The following is a 21072-nucleotide window of genomic DNA, read 5'->3' as shown; positions in this document are numbered from 1 at the left end:
GCAGATGCTTAACGACCGAGCCACCCAGGCGCCCCTCCAATCGTCAACCTTAATAGCATGCCTCAATGAAAAGACCTGGCTGGCAGGAATTTGTCCAGTTGGCCACTCCAATCAGGACCTGCAGGACAGGTACAAAGATCCAGTTCCTGCTTCCTGGTTGAACCATGAAGGGGAGGGTCTTTAGTCCGAATAACATAGTACTGCAAGAAAGCATGAGGAAGTTTTCTGTGTCCTGATGTGGGATGATTTCCAGTAAGTAGGTTAAGCATGAAAGAAAACAGAGGGGGCAGGACAATGAGAACAGTATACTACCCTTTGGGAAAAAATGAGGGGAAAATACTGTATCTTTATGTTTCCTTGTATTTGCATAAAGACTCTTGAAGGGTGACATAATGGATAAACCCATTAATTCCAGGGCTGGACTGCTGGTCTTTGAAACCTGGCCCCACCACATAGCTGAGTGATCACAGGCAAGTTACTTAACCTCTCTATGCTTTGCTTCCTCCTTTGTAAAAAGGACAAAATTACACCATCTGCTTCACAGCTTGTGAACAAGTTGATATTCACAAAGCATTTAGAACAGTGTGTGGCCTGCAGTCGATAGTACATAAATGTTATTACTAATGGTATTTGTTGCATATCATGATGAGTGGTCACCTGTGTGATAGGGGGTCAGGGGCTAGGACAGCAGGAAGGAGGAAGAATGTGACTGTATCTCTTTTTTAGTACATGTGAATAAGTTATTCAAAAGATTAAAATACAAATTATTTAGTAGTTAAAAATCACCTGCTGCAAATGGATTTCATTATCTGGCCTATTTTGAAGATTACTGGAGCCATACTTTTTTGTGCTACTCGTTGAAAGGGTTCCTGAGAGAACCCATGATTCTGTGTTTCACTGTGATTTCACATGTGACTTGATTCCCTAGTCTTTTGAGCTTCTTCCTCCTCTTTGTGTCAACAACAACGGCATTAATAAATACAGTCATAGTAAGTACCATTTTGGAACACTCACTGCTTTGTACACATGGCCCCATAAGGTCTTTACAACAACTCTCTAGGGCACTGGCCCCATCTCATAGGAAAAGATGACATTAGCTTGTCCGAGAACACAAAGCCAGACAGGGGTGAGAGCCCAGACCCACTCACAGGTCTGACACCAAGTCCCCTATGCCAGCATTTCTTGCCTCTGTGAAAATCCAGATTCCAGGGCCTTGCCCTAGACTTAGAGATTCAGAGCCAGGCCTCGGTGTTTTCCTGGAGACGCTCACACCCTCTGATGTGTCAGGGCCTCAGCACTAGCCTGTCCTCCCACCGCTTGGGCCCTCTTTTTTTTTTTTTTTAAAGATTTTATTTATTTGAGAAAGAGAGAGAGAGAGAGAGCAAGCAAGCATTAGCAGCGGGGGAGGGCAAGGGCAGAGGGAGAAGGAGAAGCAGACTTCCCACTGAGCAGGGAGCCCAATGTGGAGCCTGATGTGGGGCTCGATCCCAGGACCCTGAGATCATGATGTGAGCCGAAGGTAGATGCTTAACCGACAGAGCCACCCAGGTGCCCCTGCATGGGCCGTCTTGACTCTAACCTTCCACTGCTGAGCCCCATGCAGGGCAGAAGAGCCAGCTCGCCCTCTCCTGTCAAACACCACTTTCCACAGGAGCGCAGCCTTTGGGACCCTTGGTTGTGGCCAGAAGGTCGAACCAGATACACCTTGGGATGTGCGGCCTGTGGAAGGTGCCCCTCGGCAGCAGTGAGACTGTCTGTGGGGTCGTGTGTGTAATTTACAACTTACTGAGAAACCTGCAAGGTCTCCTAGGGGTGCCAGGCAAACAGAACTGGAGGCTGCAATTACTTTAACACCGCAACCGAAATGCTTCCGGGAAATGTCACTCCTCTTGTGCCTCGTTTGCAGTGTTTGGAGAGTCCCCTGCACGGTCTTGGTGGTGCAGTAACTGAGTCAGGGGGGGGAAGCTTAGCAATCCCAGCACCAGCAGCTCATAAAAAGTTACTGTCTGTTTGGAAACCAATTGCCAGAGCCAAGCCGATCCTCAGATAAACAACTGCTACTGGACAGGGGCAAGAGCTTCATGGGCTCCAAAGAGATTGTGCTCATTAATTAGCCACTGCAGAAAGATGCCAACAGTCCAATCACACGGCAGGTTCCCCCAGGGCTGGGGAACGAGGGGTACTAAGAAGCTTTCAGAGATCCAGATTAGACATTTCTTCAGCTGGTGATCCTCCCCCAGAGATAAGAGCTTCTAAAAGTGGCCATTCTCCTTGTCCTAAGTTCATAGGACTTTTCTGCAGAAGATCCGGGAGCACGTGTGCATGGCTATGGCACAGTGCGACCCCAAAAGGGAGGGGGGCGCACAGAGCTTCTTTCAGGACTAGATCAACGGAAGCCGGCCTTTCTCCTGAATCTGACGAACCATGCAAATGGTGGAGGAACAACTTCCTATCTCCCTACGTCACTGGCAACAAGTATTGTTAATGTTTGTGTAGTGTTTTATGTTTTACGAAGTTTGTTCATAACCATTATCCCATTTATTCTGCAAAGTATAGATGAGAGGCATGGGAAGACACAGCAAATAAAAGCTGGCCATGGTATTTTTTTTTAAGTCAGATTCTAGTATTTCCCGTTCTACCTGCTCCCCCCCCCCCACTCCACCCCTTCTCCTCTGCCTCTGCTAATTCCCTGCTGATAAACCCAGCTTTTATCTTGACCTTTTTCACTTTCTGAAGACTTTGGCCAAGATTACTATGCTGAGAAGAAATTCTTCTTCTCAGGATTCTTGTTTTGAAATGTGCTATTAAGTACGAGGCTCATGATAAACCAGAACAGTGAATTAAAAAGTTCCAAATCCTCTTAAAAGATTCTGTGTTTCACAATTGGCTACAGATTTTAAAAAATAAATCTGGCCAAGAAATCACTGTTCTTCGGGCCAGATAAGCAAGATTGCACTAACCAGGACAGCCTGGCAGAACGACTTAGTAAGTGTTCATAAGTGTGCACTAAAATGCAACGGGAGGTTAATTTACTACAATGCTTCCTAACCTTATCTCTCTTGTTTCTCCGTGTTGCCTTTCCTCACCAGTATGAGCAAGGACCGTTATCTTCTGTTCCCAGACATATTCAGATAAGCTCAAATCTCTTCTAGGAACACAGATCATGACAGCATTGATTATCAAGAAGAAACTAGATGATCCTAACTTCTTAGGTTAGAGACCCATTTTGGGGGAACATCAAATTCCACAGTGTGAGGCCAACTCAGTCATTTCAACAAAGTCAGGGGGCAAAAAATTACAACCAAGCTCCGATGGTTATTTATATAAAAAGACGTCCTTGAAGAGCCTAGAGCAACTCATACCAGAAAACATTACAGGATAAAAATACTCTGTCTCCTTTATGAAGAAGTAAAAAACCTCAGAAAATGCACAATGAATTTTTACAATTCACTCTGGGTGTGAGTATAATTTTCCCCATCACCAGAGTGGATAAATACAGGTTTTTATCCTCTTACAGATCCCCTAGACTGCTTGAGATGTGAATTATACCTTTCTATATTTGGAAGGGGATAGAAACATGCAAACCTGCTACTGTTTATTTTCTAAAGCGTCTCCATGAATAGGATCCCCAGAAGCTCTATCTGTTTGCAGACATTCATCAGCAGGAAAGTAAACACACCACCAGGCACACATTTCCCCAGGGCTGTTTCATTCGGAACTACAGCTCTGGTTTTCGTAGCTGCTTTGTCTAAATATTTTTGGGGTGATTCATTCATGGTTTCAACATTTTGAACGGCGGCGGGTATCCCCGACGGTCCTGACATACCAAGGCACAGAGCGAGGCAGAGAGGAAAGGAAAGAGTCAAGGTGGTACCTCGTGTCTCCATCTGAAAGCACCCCCCTGTGCATCAGAACTAGGCTTCGCCCGGCAACTACTGGCAGCGAGTTTCCTTCTTCTCTGTAATAATAAAAACTCAACATGCTCGGGGCTCAGCAGGGGACAGCAGACTGGCAGAGCCCGCCCGGCCCTGAAGGCCCGTGACTGAATCAGCAGTGAACTGCACGCTGGAGTTTTCCATAGGACCATTCACACTGGGGCTGGGAAAGTCACACTGGCCTCCCCCTTCTCTGCTGACCAGCAGAAATGCCCAGGCTCCACACTGCTGCATCCTCCCCACCCCGGGACAGCTCCCTAGAGAAAAAGTGACTTTCTAGGAGCATGGGATCCAAAGGGGGGGAAAAAACCCCAAACATCCACAAAGATGCAGCCAGCAGCACCATTTTTAAGAGTGAAAACATGGAAACAGGGGGGTGGCTAAGCAAGAGACTGAGTGTCAGTAGAATAAAATACCACACAGCTATTTAAAGTGATGAGCATGCAGATGGGGGTGACCCACCAAAGTGCCAGCCTACAAAAGGTGGCAGAACAGCACACACAGAAATGGCAAAATATGTAAAATTATAGGTAAGTCAATGAACAAAAATAGGAGGTGACTTTGTGGTGGATCAGAGCTCACATTCTCTAGGTTATTTTTCTCCTTATAAAGGTATTCAAGGTAGTAATACAAATAAAAGACTACAGAGGCAGACCAAATACTTTAATTTTCAGATGAGGCAGATAAACCTTTTTCAATGGTCTTGAATCAAATGAGTGATCCAGGAGCTCCTACCCCTTCCCACCTCACCCTCCAAACGCAAGGAGGAAAATGTGAACACATAAAAATGAAACACTTAGTAAGCAAATGGTTCAAGGATGCTTTTCTCAATTTCCTGGTTCAAGGTCACGGCCAGCAGAAGGCGTGGGGCTGACACCATGACCCCTGGGCACACCGAACCATTTGCCGTCCCCAGGTCTGTGGACAAAGGGAAAACTGTCTCTGTACATTATTTTCTGAAACTCAAATTTGCAAGCATACACCTACTTTGGGAAACGAAGTTGGTTTAAAATAGGCTAGGGAGAAAAAGTCCTTCCCCCAAGCTTATCCACATGCACGTTTCTCTCCTCCCCCCTACACAACGGAACAGAGAGATAGACCTCCGACGATAAAAATTGATAGAAGGGGTGCCTGGGTGGCTCTGGCGGTTAAGCGGCTGACCCCTGACTTCAGCTCATGATCTCAGGGTGGTGGGATGGAGCCCCACGTTGGGCTCTGCACTCGGTGTGGAGCCTGCTTCAGGTTTCTCTCCCTCTAAATTTGCCCCTCCGCCCCCTGCTTATGCACACACTCTCGGTCTAAAAAAAAAAAAAAAAATTGATAAAAGACTAAAAAAATCAGCCAGGGGTAAATCAAGGACAGAATTCCCTTTCAATAGCCTAAAACTGATGTCTGTATTATGGCTGCAGGCTCCAGAACTTAGAATGGCCAAGAGGACTCAGCCCGCATTCTGACACACTCACTGCAAGTATCTTTTCCACCTTCAGAGGAACGGTAGACTCTTCATAACAGAAGCGTGTCAGGCCGAACACCCTGAGCCCCAGCAAGCTCGGGGTTTGAACATGCAAGGCCACACTGTGCATCTCACTTGTGGTCGCGTGTGCCCCAGAGAAACAACAGGCCTTAGTTTCATAGTACTTTTCATTCTCTCTCTTTTTTTAAAGATTTTATTTATATTAGATGGGGGGGAGGAGCAGAGGCAGAGGGAGACAGAGAATCTCAAGCAGATTGCCTGCTGAGTGTGGAGCCTGATGCGGGGCTCGATCTCAGGACCGAGATCATGACCTGAGTGTAAACCAAGAGTCTGACGCTTAACCGACTGAGCCACCTAGGCGCTCCTCACAGTACTTCTCTATAACTAGACTTAGTTCTAGAATAGTGATTTTTTAAGATTTTATTTTTAAAAATTTTTTTTATTTATTTGTCAGAGACTCTGAGAGAGAGAGAGCACAAGCAGGGGGAGTGGCAGGCAGAGGGAGAAGCAGGTTCTCTGCTGAGCAAGGAGCCTGATGCGGGACTTGATCCCAGGAGCCTGGGACCATGACCTGAGCCGAAGGCAGATGCTTAACCGACTGAGCCACCCAGGCGCCCCTAGAATAGTGTTTTAACATTTTTATTACTATGAAAACCTGATCATTTACTGCCTTCTTCATTTTTTTTTTCTTTTAACCTTCCAGCTCACTTTTTCCCTTCTAGGAGAGCAATAACCTAAAATAACTGGAGGAATTCTGCATGTGCGGAGCTTCAAAGTGTCTAGATCCTGTGACCATGTTTTAGAGGTGTGGCTCTCCGCTCCTGTAATGGGCCCTTGGCTCTCTATCAGAAAGCCCATCGCCAGCCCTGCTGGAACACTGTCCATCCCTCAGGTGAAGTGAAGCAGAAAGGGAGCAATTTCAATGAAGAATTAAATCTGCTGACCCACTTGGGTAGGAGAGAAAAACTGCTCTGCTGGTGGATTAATGTGGTTGAAAGGCTCCATGCCACTGTAGTTGGGACCGGCACTTGATATAAGGGGTGGAGTCCTGGACCCCAAGGTAGACCTGGGTCTCGGGCCCGGTCTTGCTGGGTGACTATGGGTAAAGAAAGCACTTTACCTCTCTGGTCTTAACTTTCCTCGACCGTTAGAGGAAGAAATTGGGACATATCACGTTTTCAGGAATCTTCCAGTTTTAACATTACAGTAGGAGGATTTCCTCCCCCTCAGGAAGGATGTAACAGTTTCTTCCTCATCAGGCTATTCAGCAAGCTGACAGTTATTTTATTCAAGTCTCACAAACAATTCCATGGACAGGTATTCATACCCCTATTATGCAGAGGAGAAAACTGAGGCTCAAACAAGTCAAAGGACTTGCTAGTCCCTCAACGAGTGACTGGGAGGCCAGGACCAGAACCTGGGAAGTCCGCCTCAAATACAACACTGAACCTTGAGTACTGTTTACAAATTTGGGAGACAAGCATCCGGTATTCTATAGCCTGAATTCAAAGACTTCCTTTATGGAAAAGTCAACTCCCTGGATTTTATTTTAACATTCCTTTTCTCTTGGGGGGTCCTGGCTCTTTGAATCAATGGGTGTGATCAAAGAGCTTTTGTTTAATTTGGAACATATTCTTTGGAATGAGCTGAAGGTCTGCTCTCTTTGTCCTTTTCTCTAATTCCAAAGCATTGCTTCTGAAACACCCTCCCCACCAAATGAAAAGACAGGCTGCCTGGGTCTTTCTTATAATTATACAAAGAACACATATTTTTATGGGGATCTGTTTACATATAACACTTAGCTGGTGGAGAAACCCGAGTAGCAACGGAGGAGAAAGAATCAGAAGCCAGTGGCCTTCAATAAATACACTCGAGGAGCAAAGAGTCCGGAGCACAGAGATGACACGGAGCAGAAAGCCCATGGGCTCTGAACGAGTGCCTCAAAAGCTGGGAGTTTATCAAGTTTTGAAAATGAGGCTTTTCTCCTGCCCTCTTCGCTTGGGAAATGGAAGGATAAACACCCCCCCTCTGCAGGGAGGCAAAAGGTTCCACCAAGGTCCCAGGGAAATCTGAGTGTGTGAAATCTGTTTGCTACTTTGCCTTTTTATTTCCTTTAACAGGGACCTTGAGCAGGACCGAGAAAGGCGCCTCTGATTTCACAGCTCAAGTGTGCCCAAGGGAGGACATGCAGGAGGCTGCTGGATGAGGCCCGGCCTTGTACCTACGGTGGATCTCAGTGGTGCCACCAGGACCAAACTCACCCTGTCCATGGGCCTCCACCCCCGTTCCAAAACCCTGCACTTCGAGACCCGGCCTGATCATCACTTTCACTGTAGCTTGGCCCTGGCAGGCAGGCTCTTCCTGTCCCCTCGTAACTCCACCTCCAACTCCTCTGGCTCTCTCTTCTCCTCCTTCCGCCTCCTCCCCTGCCCCTGCCTCCCACAGTTCCCGGTACACTACAATTCAGCAATGAGCTCTTTGCAGTCATTTCCGTAGCCATGCCTAGACATTTAATAAGGACCAGAGTTCACATCCAGGGCAGGGACCAGGCTGTGACCTTGGATGGCAGGTACCTCGTGCCAGGTGCTAAGGTTACCTTTACTTCAAGAGGAAGCCCTCTTCACGTGCACAGATGATTCTAGAACTTGTTCCATAAACTGTGGTTCATAACGAATGCCGACGGTGCACATACTGATTTCTTCTAAGTCTTCTGTTTACAAGTCCCGACACTTTTATGCATTTTAAATTAATATCTTGAATATTTTTCCTTTGTAGTTTCCTGTGTTTTCCAAATGTTCTTCAATAATCAGGGTATTAGAAAACATTTTAATAAAATTCTGTTTTTTTTTTTTTAAAGTAAGTTAAAGAACAGCCAGGTTTACTCAGGGCCCAACGGGTTGGAAATAAAACGATGTTGTGATGCCATCTAGTGACACAGAGGCGACAAAGCCAAGATAAGTCTGAGAATTTGGAACTACCTGGGGCCAGTGAGTCCTCCCAGGCTGGTGGGGGGGTGGTGGTGGGGAGGAGACGTCTTTCTTGTTTCCCAGAATCCTTGAGGTCCCCAGGGGAAGGCGGGTGTTGTCAATTAGAAACTGGCAGGGGGCACCACTGTCCCCCCCACTGCCTTACCTTCTCCTCCTTGGAGAAGGGAGCTGGGGACGGGACAGGCTGTGTAGGGTGCCTGCCATCAGGGGTGTGGAGCACCCGAAGTAGCCCGCGATGCACCCACACACCTGACATGTGGGATACTTCAGGTCCCACACTCCGCAGAGGGGACCACGGGAGGGGCTGCCGCACCTCCCAGATTTGCTCTGCCGTATTCAGGTCACCCCCATGAGTTAAATTCAGCAGAATAAACAATCCCTTCTAGAATCTCAAGACACAGAGCTGAAGGCATGGGCATCGACCCTGTCAACGGGCCAGGTGTGACCGTGGACACCCACTCTTTGCAGCAAATCACACTGTTTGTGGAGTCTCGCCCCATCACCCAAATTTGTCATGCACTCTTGCGCAGCAAAGCCAAGGCAGCAGGAATGTTCAGGAAGCTATGAAAGGTGGCAAAACGCTGGTGCCCTTCTGTCATTATGACAATAGAAATAGGGATTTCATCACCCCTTTCTCTAGCCAGAGGACTCAGGGGTCACCAGATGACTCCCATCTTCCATGGAGTTCAGGTGCCACTTTCCTCAGCGTCTCTCCCCTCTTCGGCCCTTCTTCCTTTTGGTCACAGAGTCCCGTTGCTTCTACCTCTTGCCACCTCTGGGGTCCAGCAGCTCCGCTCCACCTGCAGCATTTCAGGGGCATCTGGCCAGGAGAACTGCAACAGCCCCCTCTTCAGGGCCTGCCCCGCACTGCAGCTCTTTTTTTTTTTTTTATTTGGTAGGTATAGTTGATCAATTCACTCTACTTTTTTTTTTTAAGATTTATTCAAGAGAGAGAGAGACAGAGCACGGGGGCGGGGGGGGCGGGGCAGAAGGAGAGGGAGAGAGAGAATCTCAAGCGGACTCCACGCTGAGTGCAGAGCCTAACATGGGGCTTGAACTCAGGACTCTGAGATACGACCTGAGCCAAAACCAAGAGCCCATTGCTTAACCCACTGAGCCAGGCGCCCCTAAGTCACTCTACTTCTTAAACTCTGGTGACTTCCTTGTTCTTAGGATCGATTCCAAATCTTTAATGTGACTTACAGACGAGTCCTTCTAAAATCTGGCCTTTGCCCATTTCTCCTGTCTCCTCTTCTGGGGTACCTTCCACATCCCACATTCCTGCCAGCATATATCACCCTGATCTCACACACCCACCCGCCTTCGCCATCCTCCTCCCCCCATCAAGTCTCAGCACACATCACATCTCCGGGGGGGTGGAGCTTCCTTCACCCAAGACCAGTCCGGGTCCCCTTTTCAATCTTATTCCCCCAGCACCCTGCTCTGCCCCACCTCAGTTACCTGTTGCATGCCTGCCTTCACTGCAGGAATGTGAGGGTCTGGGGCTGGGGTCATGTGGATCTTGTTGACCTTGTTTCCAGCTGCAGCTCTGGGCCAAACACAGAGCCTGGCACATTAAGGCAGCAGCTGAGAGTCCTCATTGAGAGCTCGGTGTGAGAGGCAGGCGAATGCAGGTTCAGATTCACTAATCAACTATGGGACTTGGTACAAGGGGCTTAACTTCTCACTGTTGCTCCACAGATATTTAATGAATGACTGAAATAATGAATTAGTGACCCAAAATGGCACCTGACATTTTATTTATTTATTTAAAGATTTTACTTATTTATTCGAGAGACAGAGAGACAGAGAGCATGAGAGGGGGGAGGGGTGGAGGGAGAAGGAGAAGCAGGCAGGGCTCCCTCCCAGGACCCAGGGATCATGACCTGAGCCGAAGGCAGACACTTAGCCGACTGAGCCACCCAGGCACCCCAGACATGGTTAATTTTAAAACCACATGAAAGAACCTTCCATCTTACTTAAGTAAATAAAAATGAAAGGAAAAACCTAAATTTTAAGGGTACATCACAAAATCTGGTAGAAGTTTATTTGAGTTGACTGCCTCCTTGGTAGGTGGCCTGTGCATCACAAATACAGGATTCGAGTCTGATGCCCAGCGAAGGCAGAGAAAATAAGCAACTAACAATTCATAACCTGGAAGAATAAGACATTAAATTGCCATTTACTGTAGCAAAGTATTGTTTAATAATTCAACAGTCATTTCTTATAATCCATACAACTAAAATCAACAGTTTCTAAATCCTTAACATGACTTACAGACAAGCCCTTCTAAAATCTGGCCCCTGCCCGTTTAATTTAATTCAAATATTTAGTTGGAAAATGGAATATAATTCAAGTATTTTGCAAGGATAATTAGTTTATTTTGATAACATGAAGCTTGAGGTCAATGTCAGCCATGCTATTAACAAAAAAGTACAGTGCACTAGAATACAGAAGACTATGAGGGCTTATTGACCTTTCCAAAGGACGTAAGGGGGTAAAAAAACCCCACATCACAGACCATACCTATTTTTGCAAAATGATGCATCCATAAGGCAGAGGTCTTCAAACAGGGCACTCAAAAACCTTCCAAGGGGTGCAGACACAGGCAGCTTTAAGGAAATGAATGATCAGATCCTCAATTTCTATACATATTTTTCCTAAAACTGGTCGGCCTGAGATGCTGCCTCCCCTTCCTCAGTTTCCTGTCTCCCACTACATGGAAAAAAAAGCAGAATCTCATCCATCCTAAAACCTCCACATCCTCTAACAAACAGACAATTCAAATATCAGTATCTGTGGGTCTCCTTGAATGAGGCACCACGATGGGCTTCCTATTTATATAAGAGTCTAATAAGGGTGAAGGATGGCATTAGAAATGGGGCTGTTTGGGGCCACACTGGGCTGTTCCAAATTCAATTATATGTTTAAAAATATACTAATAAAAAAATATATGTAGTAGAATGGAATGGGAGTGATGTGGCTTTTATATGACTGCCTTTTTTACCCCCTGATTATTTCCAAAGACTATTACTTTTAAGCTAGAGTTCTGTGACAGCAAAGCAAATAAACACTGATTCAGGTACGTAAACACAGCACTGGGCTTTCTTTGTGCCCTTTCCTTTCTCCTTCCTTCCCTCTCTCCCCACCCTACCTCCCTCCATCCATCCATCCATCCATCCACCATCCTCCAAGAATTAGAAACAAGACGGTTGTCGTAGGGATGCCTAATAACACATTTGCTGAACTGAAAATGGTATCAGACCTTCACTGGTTGAAAGCAAATCTGGTGAGGCTGATTGGTTTAACAAGAAGGACTGGCTTTGTCAACTGGAATACAGAACAGACATTTTACATAAGTGAAGAGCTACATTTGCAGCTCTAAGGTCTTAACAATGAAATATTTTAAAAAGCAGATAGTTTAAAATAAGCATTTTACCAAAAAAGGGGGAAAAAAGGATACTGACAAATGTTTAACATTGCTATTTTAATTATCTTATCTCTGTCGGGAATATTTTGGGTTACATAAGTTGCCTCTAGGTAAAGAGGAACAGGTTTAATGTACGGTTTTGGGAGAAGTTTTGATAAAGCCTTTTGAGTGTACTTCCCAGGAAGGAAAAAAAATAAATGTTTCTAAGGGCTGAATAACAATTCGTTTTGTAAGTCAGGTAATTTCTAATCATTCTCAATACAATTGCAGAAGGACCTAATTGATTTGTCAGTTTTTGGCACAGAACTTAGAAGGAATTCAAAGAATTAAGTGGCATTATTATAACAAAACTGCTGCCGTCCCATGTAGTTATTCATGGTTTCTCAGCACTTCTACCTCTAAAAATGACAAATAGGCAAAAGAGGTGATACTGAACTTTCTTATTCTAGCAGTGACTATTATTTGTCCATTTATTTGTAAACTAGCTTTTTAAAAGCCTGCTTTCCCATTATAAGTTGGAATTTAAATGCAATTTTTATTTCATAATTATTTTGGTGAATAACAATTTAATAGCACTGACGATTTATCAACATTTGTTTGGACCTACTGTGAATTAATAATAGCCGGGACATAAACTTAGTCTAGGAGAAATTTTTAGTAACTCAATGTAGGAGAAATTTCTTTTAATACTCATGATACCTGGAAAAAGACCTCAAAATTTATGCAAACGTATACATGCACACCTATATGTTACAGAGATGCACAATGAGGTGATCAATAAAAGATTTCAAGTAACTAAACCCATTATAGCAGAATAAAATACTGTGGGGGGAAATAAATGGAAAAACAAGAGTTCAAGGAAAAAAGAAACAACAAAAATTCTAGCTATTAAAGACAGCTTGCTTGTGTCCATTTTTAATGGAGAAATGTGGTTATAAAACTCCTGTGGCTGCGGCGGGGCGCCTGGGCTGCTCAGACGGTTAGGCGTCTGCCTTCAGCTCAGGTCATGATCTCAGGGTCCTGGGATCGAGTCCTGCATTGGGCTCCCTGCTCCGCGGGGAGCCTGCTTCTCCCTTTCCTTCTGTCCAGACCCCCCACTCACATTCTCTCTCTCTCAAATAAATAAAATCTTAAAAAACAAACTCCTGTGGCTTTAGATTCCACTGCATACATATAAACAAGTGATTTTTAAATGTCAATAGTTAACAACACACCATTGGTTTTCATAATTTCTGGGAAGTACACCAAAACGTTTTTATAAAGACTTGTGAAATGGCCATTACACAGTTCCTCTTTTCTCTGTCACAATAGGTAACCCGCTTTACCCAAAGACTCAAAGCATTGGGAAAACTGAAATATTCTCACATCCTTTGCAACTATCTGACAAGAAATTTCTGTGTCACCTTAAAATGTATGAGTGCACGTGTAGTTTTACAAGATCACTTTGCAGCTATGTGAGCGAAACATTTTATGGCCACTGTTCTAAGGGGCTTGCACTGGGGAGGGGTTTAGCTTGGATCGACTGATCTGATGGCTTTTAGAAGTTCTCAGGGGTTGGAGCTGTATGTTCTGATCATTTCCTCGGGTATTCTTGACCCTAAATGGCCACCAAGGCCAATGGAATTCGGGTCCAGGATGTTGGGGGTCTCCCCACTTTTTCGTCTTGTGTGGGATGGTATGATCCCAGGGTCTCTCTGGGATGTTGCAGGGAGCCAGGCTATCCCCCCATCACCCACTCTTCCCCTCCTGAGCACTGCTTGGGAGCACTCCCTAACCTCAACTTTTATCTCTGTCACTGTCCCTCCCAGGTGGGGCTTGGCTTAGGAGATACCAAACAGTAGGATGTTTCTGACCCACAAAGCACTCCAGCTTCTTGCCAGGAAGCCCTACTGCCTGCCATTCCATGACCAAGGTTGAAGGGAGGTAAGGGGCTCCTCCATGTCCTTGCAGCCCCACTTTTAAATGGAGAGCACAGGAGAACTGTTGAGTGGTGCTGGTACTGTGTACATTCTAATCTCAGTTCCACCATTTACAAACTGTCATCAGAGAGGCAAGCTAGTAAACCACTTTGTGCCTCAGTTTCCCTACCTATTAAGTGACGATAACAATAGAACTATCTCCTGAGATTATGAGAGCTACATGCAACACTGAGCTGGCATACAAGAATGTAATAAATGAAGCTATTATTATTATTAAATGCAAAATTTAGAATTTTAGAAGTGAACTCAAGAAAAGACAAGATGAGAATCACTAGACAGGATGCTTCCCTCAATGGGGTGCTACCCTAAAACCTCCTGTCCCGTGTCCCTGGATTCTGCCTTTCAGCCAAACCTGGTCCCAACTGGCAGCAGCAGCCTATATACTCTGCCTCAAAGGAGGCCAGCTGCAAACCAAGCCACGGAGCAGGAGACCGACCCCTCCATCACCCCCCGCCCCCGGCTTTGGGCTTGCCCCCAGAGACAGGGAGTGCACACGGGAATCCTAGTGTTGTCACAGACAGCTGCCAGGATTCTGTGCAAATCTTCCACGCACAGCACAGACCTCCTGCCCAGAAATGTCCCTCTCCTGCGATGGCAGGGGCACGGTGGGCTGAAGAGGCCCAGGGCAAGGAAGGAAACTTACCTGAAGAGTGATGGGACAAAGAAGGACCGGTCTGGCTTAGCATCGACTGCATCTGGGCTGCCTGCATCCCCAGCTGCTTGCTCCGCACCACAGCCTTGATCATCTGCCATCTGGAAGGAGAAAAACCAACCAGACCTTTGGTATTTAGTGGCATCACTAGCCTCAGGATATCTTTAAGCAGCACTCACTAGTAATACAGTTTTTAATTAAGCCTGCAGGGGAGCAGTCTTGCATGTTTAGGCTCCAGGGCTATTGCACCAACAAGTCATTCAAATGCTTGAGCACCAACTTTATTTCCGGCAGTGTTCTAAAGATGGAGGAGACAGCAGCAAAGGAAACAAAATCCATGCCCTCAGGGAGCTTCGCATCCTGCATCCATGGTTTTGTTAAAGGTTCCCTGTGTCTGAGAAGCTGTGGGAGGTTGGTCAAGGTTTATAGTGACAAGAAACTCTCCCTACATTCCTGACAGGTTATAAAGTGCTCATCCTTTTCCTGGCATCACTCAAACCTAGTTCAAACACAACAGCAACCTGGGGTATAAAGCTGTCTGTATCATATTCTTTTATTTACCAAGATAGATTTCCATCAAATTATTTTCCTACTCAAGAATCTTCAAGAGATCCCTATGATCTAAAAAAAGTTCAAATCTAAACCCATCTCCTTGGATTTTAAGACCCTTTGTTATCTAGTAATGGAGTCTGCAAACTATGGCCCACCACCTGTTCTTGCAAATAAAGTTTTATTGGAATGCAGAGTTACCCATCTGTTTACATATTGTCTATGGCTGCTTTCCTGCCACAACCAGAGTTGAGCAATTGTGACACAGACCATGTGGCCTGAAAAGCCTAGAATATTTACTACCTGGCCCTTTCCAAAAATGTAGGATCTCCTACTAATCTACTACTCCCTCTACTTTAAAGAAGAAAAAATAACAGTAAGAATAGAATAGACCGGGGCACCTGGTGGCTCAGTCGGTTGAGCGTCTGCCTTCGGCTCTGGTCATGATGATCTGGGGGTCCTGGGATCAAGCTCCGCATAGGGCTCCCTAGTAACTTGGTGGCAAGTCTGCTTTTCCCTCTGCCCCTCCCCCCTGCTTGTTCTCTATCAAATAAATAAATAAATAAAATCTTAAAAAAAGAATAGAAACTGAATTATTATTTACATGCTAATTGTTTTGTAAGCATTACCTTATTTAATGCTCTCAATAATGCTGTTAGACCACCCCTATGATCACTGCTTTTTGAGATGAGGTAAGTGAGGCTAGAAAAAGTTATATAGCTTGTTCCAGGCTACATAACTAGTAAGTAGTAGGACTTGGATCTGAAGCTAGCAGTATGCACCCCAGAGCACTTCCCGCCCTTTACCATCACACCATGTAGCCTCTCAGTGTCCTTAAGCATATTATGATCATTTCAGGTTCTGTCAGGGTTCATAGTTCTCTTTCTGGAAGTCACCACCCACACATTTGCTGGACATGACATCTCTGCCCAGTTTGCTGAGAATCAGTCTTCAGAATTCAGCTTAAATGGCACGTCCACAGGGAAGTCCACTTTGATTACACCTATCTCATCAGCTCCCCCCACCCCCATTCTCTTTGCCTTTTATTTTCATTCTGCTTATTGTTTAGCTCAAACACAACAGTTCCAAGTTCATCATGGCAGAAGCACCCAACACACAAAAGGTGCTTACTGAGTAAATATTAATTGAATGGAAAGCTGGAAGAAACCAATGGCCCAAGGGAAAAGAATCAGCTAAAGGTGATGCAGCTGGTTGGAAGCAGAGCCTATACTAAAGCTGTTTTTCCTAAATCAAGTCCTGTTTCCTTCCTGGTGAAGGGCTTGGCTTTCAGTAACAATGGAAAACCCCTCCAGAGTCCAATTTCTGCTGCTCCCAGTCTCCGATCGATCACAGAGTGGGCCACGGTGGACAGGCGCAGGTCCTCATTCCTGTTAGGCTCACCCAGGGATGTTTAAACTCAGTCGGAAAATAAGGCATACAGAACACTTTGTGCCCCAGAGCACAAGTAAGGACTTTTGGAGGTGGGGAGGAGAAGGAATCCAGCTTGAGGGGAGGCGTCCAAGACGGCAAAGTGCTGACCTGGAGGCCTTGAATTCTGAGTGGCATTATCACGTCACCCTGCAGCTTCCCTTAGGGGTGAACTGGACAGTGAGGAGAGAACCGAGAGGGAGGGAGGGAGGGTTCCCCCACCAGCTCTCTACAATGACTGTGAGAAGCCAGGTGGTCATCTTGTTTCTCAACACCCAACAAGGGTGGTGTCCAGTTGGTGGCAGTTAGATTTTTCAGATTAGAGTGCAAAATATTTCTTGAAAACAGAGATAACCCCATCTCCAGATCAGAGAAGCATAAACCCAGGCATGCAGAAATACTCAGTAGTTTTTATTTCATCTCCTTTATATAGATTTAGTTACTTTTCCATGGGGATTGTTGTTAGCTAAGCACAGAAATATTTTCAAAATTAGCAAGGTAAAGTCAGACAAAATCCATCAGAAGAGGACGCTACCTTTGACATGTGGTATTTAAGCCTCGGGCCTTTTGCTAATGCTAAGTCTTCAAGGCTGAGTCTAGGACATACAATGATAAAACAAGGCGACCAATTTTTTTTAAAAAAGGACAACCCTAAGGAAAACAGCTCCTGAGAAAGCCAGACATTGTTTCTGATGCTGGGGGGCAGTGCTGAGAAGAGTTTTGGCGATTCCTCTTCTTCCATTCAGTGAATATTTACTGGGGGTCTGACACATCAGGCTGGGTGCTAGAAGCCTGGGACACAGCTGGGAGCACGCTGACCTGGTGCTGCCTTGATAGGGGACAGGCTTTGAGAAAAGGATGGCACAAATGTTGAGCTGCCACTGTGGTGAGCACCACGAGGACCCACAATCTGTGGCCACGCCAGGGGACCCGACTGAGCCTCGGAGGAATTAGGGAAGGTTCTCAGGGGAGGAGATATCTGACCTAAGGTCTGAGAAGGGGAAGCCAAGAGGGTGGGGATGGGGTTCTGCAAGCAGAGGGGAGCTGCACACATGTTCCATCACAGCAGGGGTGCAGCTGAAACTCCTTGTCCTTCCCAGCCACGTGGAGGGGACTTTGGACTTGGAGACATAAAATTCAGGCTTATTTCTATGGTTTAGTGGTGGGAGGCTTTCCAGAGCTTTCCTTCCAAACACTAGGCCACAAGGGTCTTCTGTGTCCCCACTTCCTAGACAGTGGGAACAGCAAAACATTCAGTGACTTTCTGACTCCTAGGAGGCTGGGCTTGATTTCTGGGCAAAATCAAGTTCACCCAGAACAAGGGTGCTGACCCAGCGGGGTGCCTAATCTTGGCCACATCATTTCAGTCAAGCCAAGACTTGGTGTTGACCCCGTATTTCCACTCATCCTCAGATCCCACCAAGAAAATCCAGGCCGATCTCACCTCTGCTGTGCCTGGCAAGGGCAGGCCTACTGTTGTTCTCTGGTGTTTGTCCCCTTTGTAGGGCTCAGGTTGCCAAGAGCCGTCAGTCACACAAGGGCTACCGCTCATCCAATGGCACATCTGTCTTCCGTTAAACGTGTCTATCTTCTCTTTAAGTGAATCAGTATGTGATGCACAGAAAGCATGAGCACTGCCAGGAGCTCTAGGTAAGCGTTCTACGTTAGCTATTGTCATTCTTATTGTCACTAGTGTCCATGAGGACCCTATCTGCAGGCTGAGAGTGTATCTTAATCATCCTTTTTTTGTTCTAGTCATAGAAAAGTGCCCAGTACACAGTGGGCACTCAATATATATATATATATATATATATATATATATATATATATATATTTTTTTTTTAAGAGAGGGAAGGGGGAACTGGCAGAGGGAGGAGAGTCTTAAGCAGACTCCACGCCCAGCACTGAGGCTCAAGCAGGGGCTCCATCCTGAGATCACGATCCGAGCCGAAATCAAGAGTCGGATGCTTAACAGACTGAGCCACTCAAGTGCCCCAATAAATATTTCTTTATAAACATTTTAACTAAAACGTACTTAAAATGTTTAAATCATTCAGTGCCCTGAATAAATTGTTGATAAAGGTGAGACAACACAACCAAGTTGAGAGCCCAGTCATGGGAAGAGCAGATCAGGGGTTAAACTGGCTCCTCCATCTATTAGCCATGGGGCCTTGAACAAAGTGCTCAATCTCTTTGAGCCTCAGCTTCCTCATCTGTGAAATGGGAAGAGAACGATGCCTCAGTCACAGGCTGGCTGAGGATGAATGGAAAAATGTGCATAAAGTGCTAAGCACAGTGTAGCACATTCTAGATGTTCAATAAATATTCCTCATTATCACCACTGTTGGCAGATGTCAAGACTAAAAAACACTCAGCTGTCAACCTTCACCCATATTTTAAAATCACATCCATATCTTAAGCAGCTTTTGTGGAGAATGAAAAAAAATTCCTCTAGTGATTATTTCTAAACACATTTTAATAGGCGACTGGTACACACTTCTGGTAGGAAATCACTTCCCAGCTATATCCTGAACTGTTTTTTTTTTCCCCTCATGGGTGAGAGGATGGACTCATTGTAGCTGCTTCCTCTGAAAAGTGACATAACACAACCTAACATAACATGCCCCAGTGAAGACAATCTCCCTAAAGGCTCAAAGAGAAGCAGCCCTCCAGCAGCCCTGGATAGAGGACCTCCACCTTTCACCTTTGGCACTTGGAGAAAGGGCTCTCCTGGCACTCGAGTCTCCCCCCCGCCCCCCACCCCCACCCCCCCATCCCCAGGGGCTCACAGCACTGCTAGGAGGCTGGAGCCTTCACCCCATATTGCAGAAGAAACTTTGGTTTCTTCAGAGAATTTAAGGAATCTGCCCAGGGCCACACAACTAACAGGAAGCAGAGGTGAATTATGAACCCAGGTGAGGGCTGCCTATGGAGGCTGAAGGTCAGGAGCCCCTGAAGGAGGAAACAGCCTGTAAGTAAACAAAGTACAGGGCCACGTAGTCCACCAGAGCAGAGGCCTGGGAGTGACCCACACAGAATAACGCACAAGTAATTTTACTGCCCCATAAATGACAAACTTGAATACAACGGTGAAAGGTTGCAAGGTCGCCTGTGGTCCTGCCTTTTTTCACTTCCTCCAGGAATCTTCAAGAGCCCCAGCCAGGATGACAGTTGGCTCCGGCACACTGAGCCCAAACGGAGGCACTGCTGTATGCACCAGTCACCTCCTTCCATTCTCGCAGCGACCCTCGGCCCGCCGTCGCCTCCGTTCCCATTTAACAGACAGGCACAGGGAGGACCGAGGCCCACAGCTGACAGCCGGGCGCGGACATCCGCGCCCAGGGCTGTCTGACACCCGAGCGCTCGCTGTCAGCCCGGCGAGATCACGATCCCCTCCCTCCGGCCTCAATCCACGCCCCCTCTTCCAAATCCGCGGCCAGCAGGGAAGGAGAATGAGCTGAGCCAAGCAAGCGGTGCCGGGCCCTCTCCCCAAAGTTTCAGAGCAGGCCAGCCCGGGCGGGGAAGAGGGAGAGAGGCGGAGAGCCGGCCGGGGGGTGGGAGGGGCGCCGGGCTGCGCGAGACGGGGGCCGGGCTGGGTGGGCGGGAGGCCGCGGGCGGAGGGAGGGAAGGAGCGCGCGCGGCCGGGCCCGGACGGGCGCTAGCGGAGGCAGGGGCCGAAGTTACCGTGTCCTCGGCGACCGGGCGGCCAGGCGGCCAGAGCTGGCGTCAGTCTCGGTCCCTCCGCGGCGAGGGTCTGGGGCCGCCCCAACGAAAGCGAAACTAGAAGGCCCGGCGCGGCAGGAGGCGGAGTCGCGCGGAGCAGTCTCCCGGGGCCGGCCCGGGCTGCGGGCGCCGCCTCCCGCTCGCGCTGGTGCGCTCCCCGGAGTGGCTCGCGAGCCCAACGACCCGCTGCAACGCGCGCACCGTCCCGGGAGGGCGCCCCCTGCAGAACTGGTCGCCGGGTCTGCACCGTGGTCCGCGAGCGTCGCCCGGGGGAAGGCGCCCCGGCAAAGTTGGCCGCGCACCCGGAGAGCGCGCCGGGTAAAGTTTGCCGACAGCTCTACGACCCCGACGCCGCGCTCACCGTGCCCGGGAGAGCACCTTCTGCATCCCCAGCAGCACTCTAAGTGACCCGGGAGCGCGCTCTGCAAACCGGCCGCGCGCACAGCCCCAGCCGCGCACGCGGAAGAGCGCGCTCCGCGGACCTCTCGGCGCTCGACGACCCGGCGCTCGCCAGGGGCGCCCCTCCTTCTCTCCCGGCGCTGCTGGCCCCCGTATGCACCTCCACTCGGGCTTCCGCACCTGTGTCGGGGACCCAGCCCCACGGCCGGAGGGCTTTTCCCCAGTCAGGCCCCAGACCCCAATCTGTGCTGTTGGCGCCCCAACCCTGGGGAGGGAGGTGCTCGGCGCCCGCAGGAGCTGGAATTACCTTCTCCGCGGCCGGGCTTCTGGGGCCAGCCGGGGGGTCGCCGGTGGGCTTCCGGTGTCCACTCTTGGGGGCGCCTCGATTTGCGCGTGGACGGTAGGACCCCGAACTCCTCTCTCTCTTAGGCGAGTTCCCGCCTCGCAAGTCGGCGAAGTTGTCTGGAGGAAGCGCCAGAATCGGTCCCGCTATATTTTTGAGCGCCCCCAAGTGTC

General features: G+C 47.7%; 1 protein-coding gene across 3 annotated transcripts in view; it reads right to left on the bottom strand.

Moving 5' to 3' along the window:
- CASP7 (caspase 7) overlaps positions 1–21072 on the bottom strand; it is a 29162-nt gene extending 8090 nt beyond the window's left edge. The window contains exons 1-2 of one of the 3 annotated variants that reach the window (XM_032423420.1): positions 20864–21072; positions 14449–14558 (exon numbers count right to left, since the gene is read on the bottom strand). In XM_032423420.1, coding sequence (XP_032279311.1) covers positions 14449–14558 — 110 coding nt within the window. In that variant the 5' untranslated portion in view covers positions 20864–21072. The other 2 variants (XM_032423421.1, XM_032423419.1) reach the window with 2 other exon arrangements.

The sequence above is a fragment of the Phoca vitulina genome, unplaced genomic scaffold (assembly GCF_004348235.1).
Source record: "Phoca vitulina isolate PV1807 unplaced genomic scaffold, GSC_HSeal_1.0 scaffold28, whole genome shotgun sequence".
Classification (NCBI taxonomy): Eukaryota; Metazoa; Chordata; class Mammalia; order Carnivora; family Phocidae; genus Phoca; species Phoca vitulina.
This window is presented reverse-complemented; position numbering and strand designations above follow the sequence as displayed.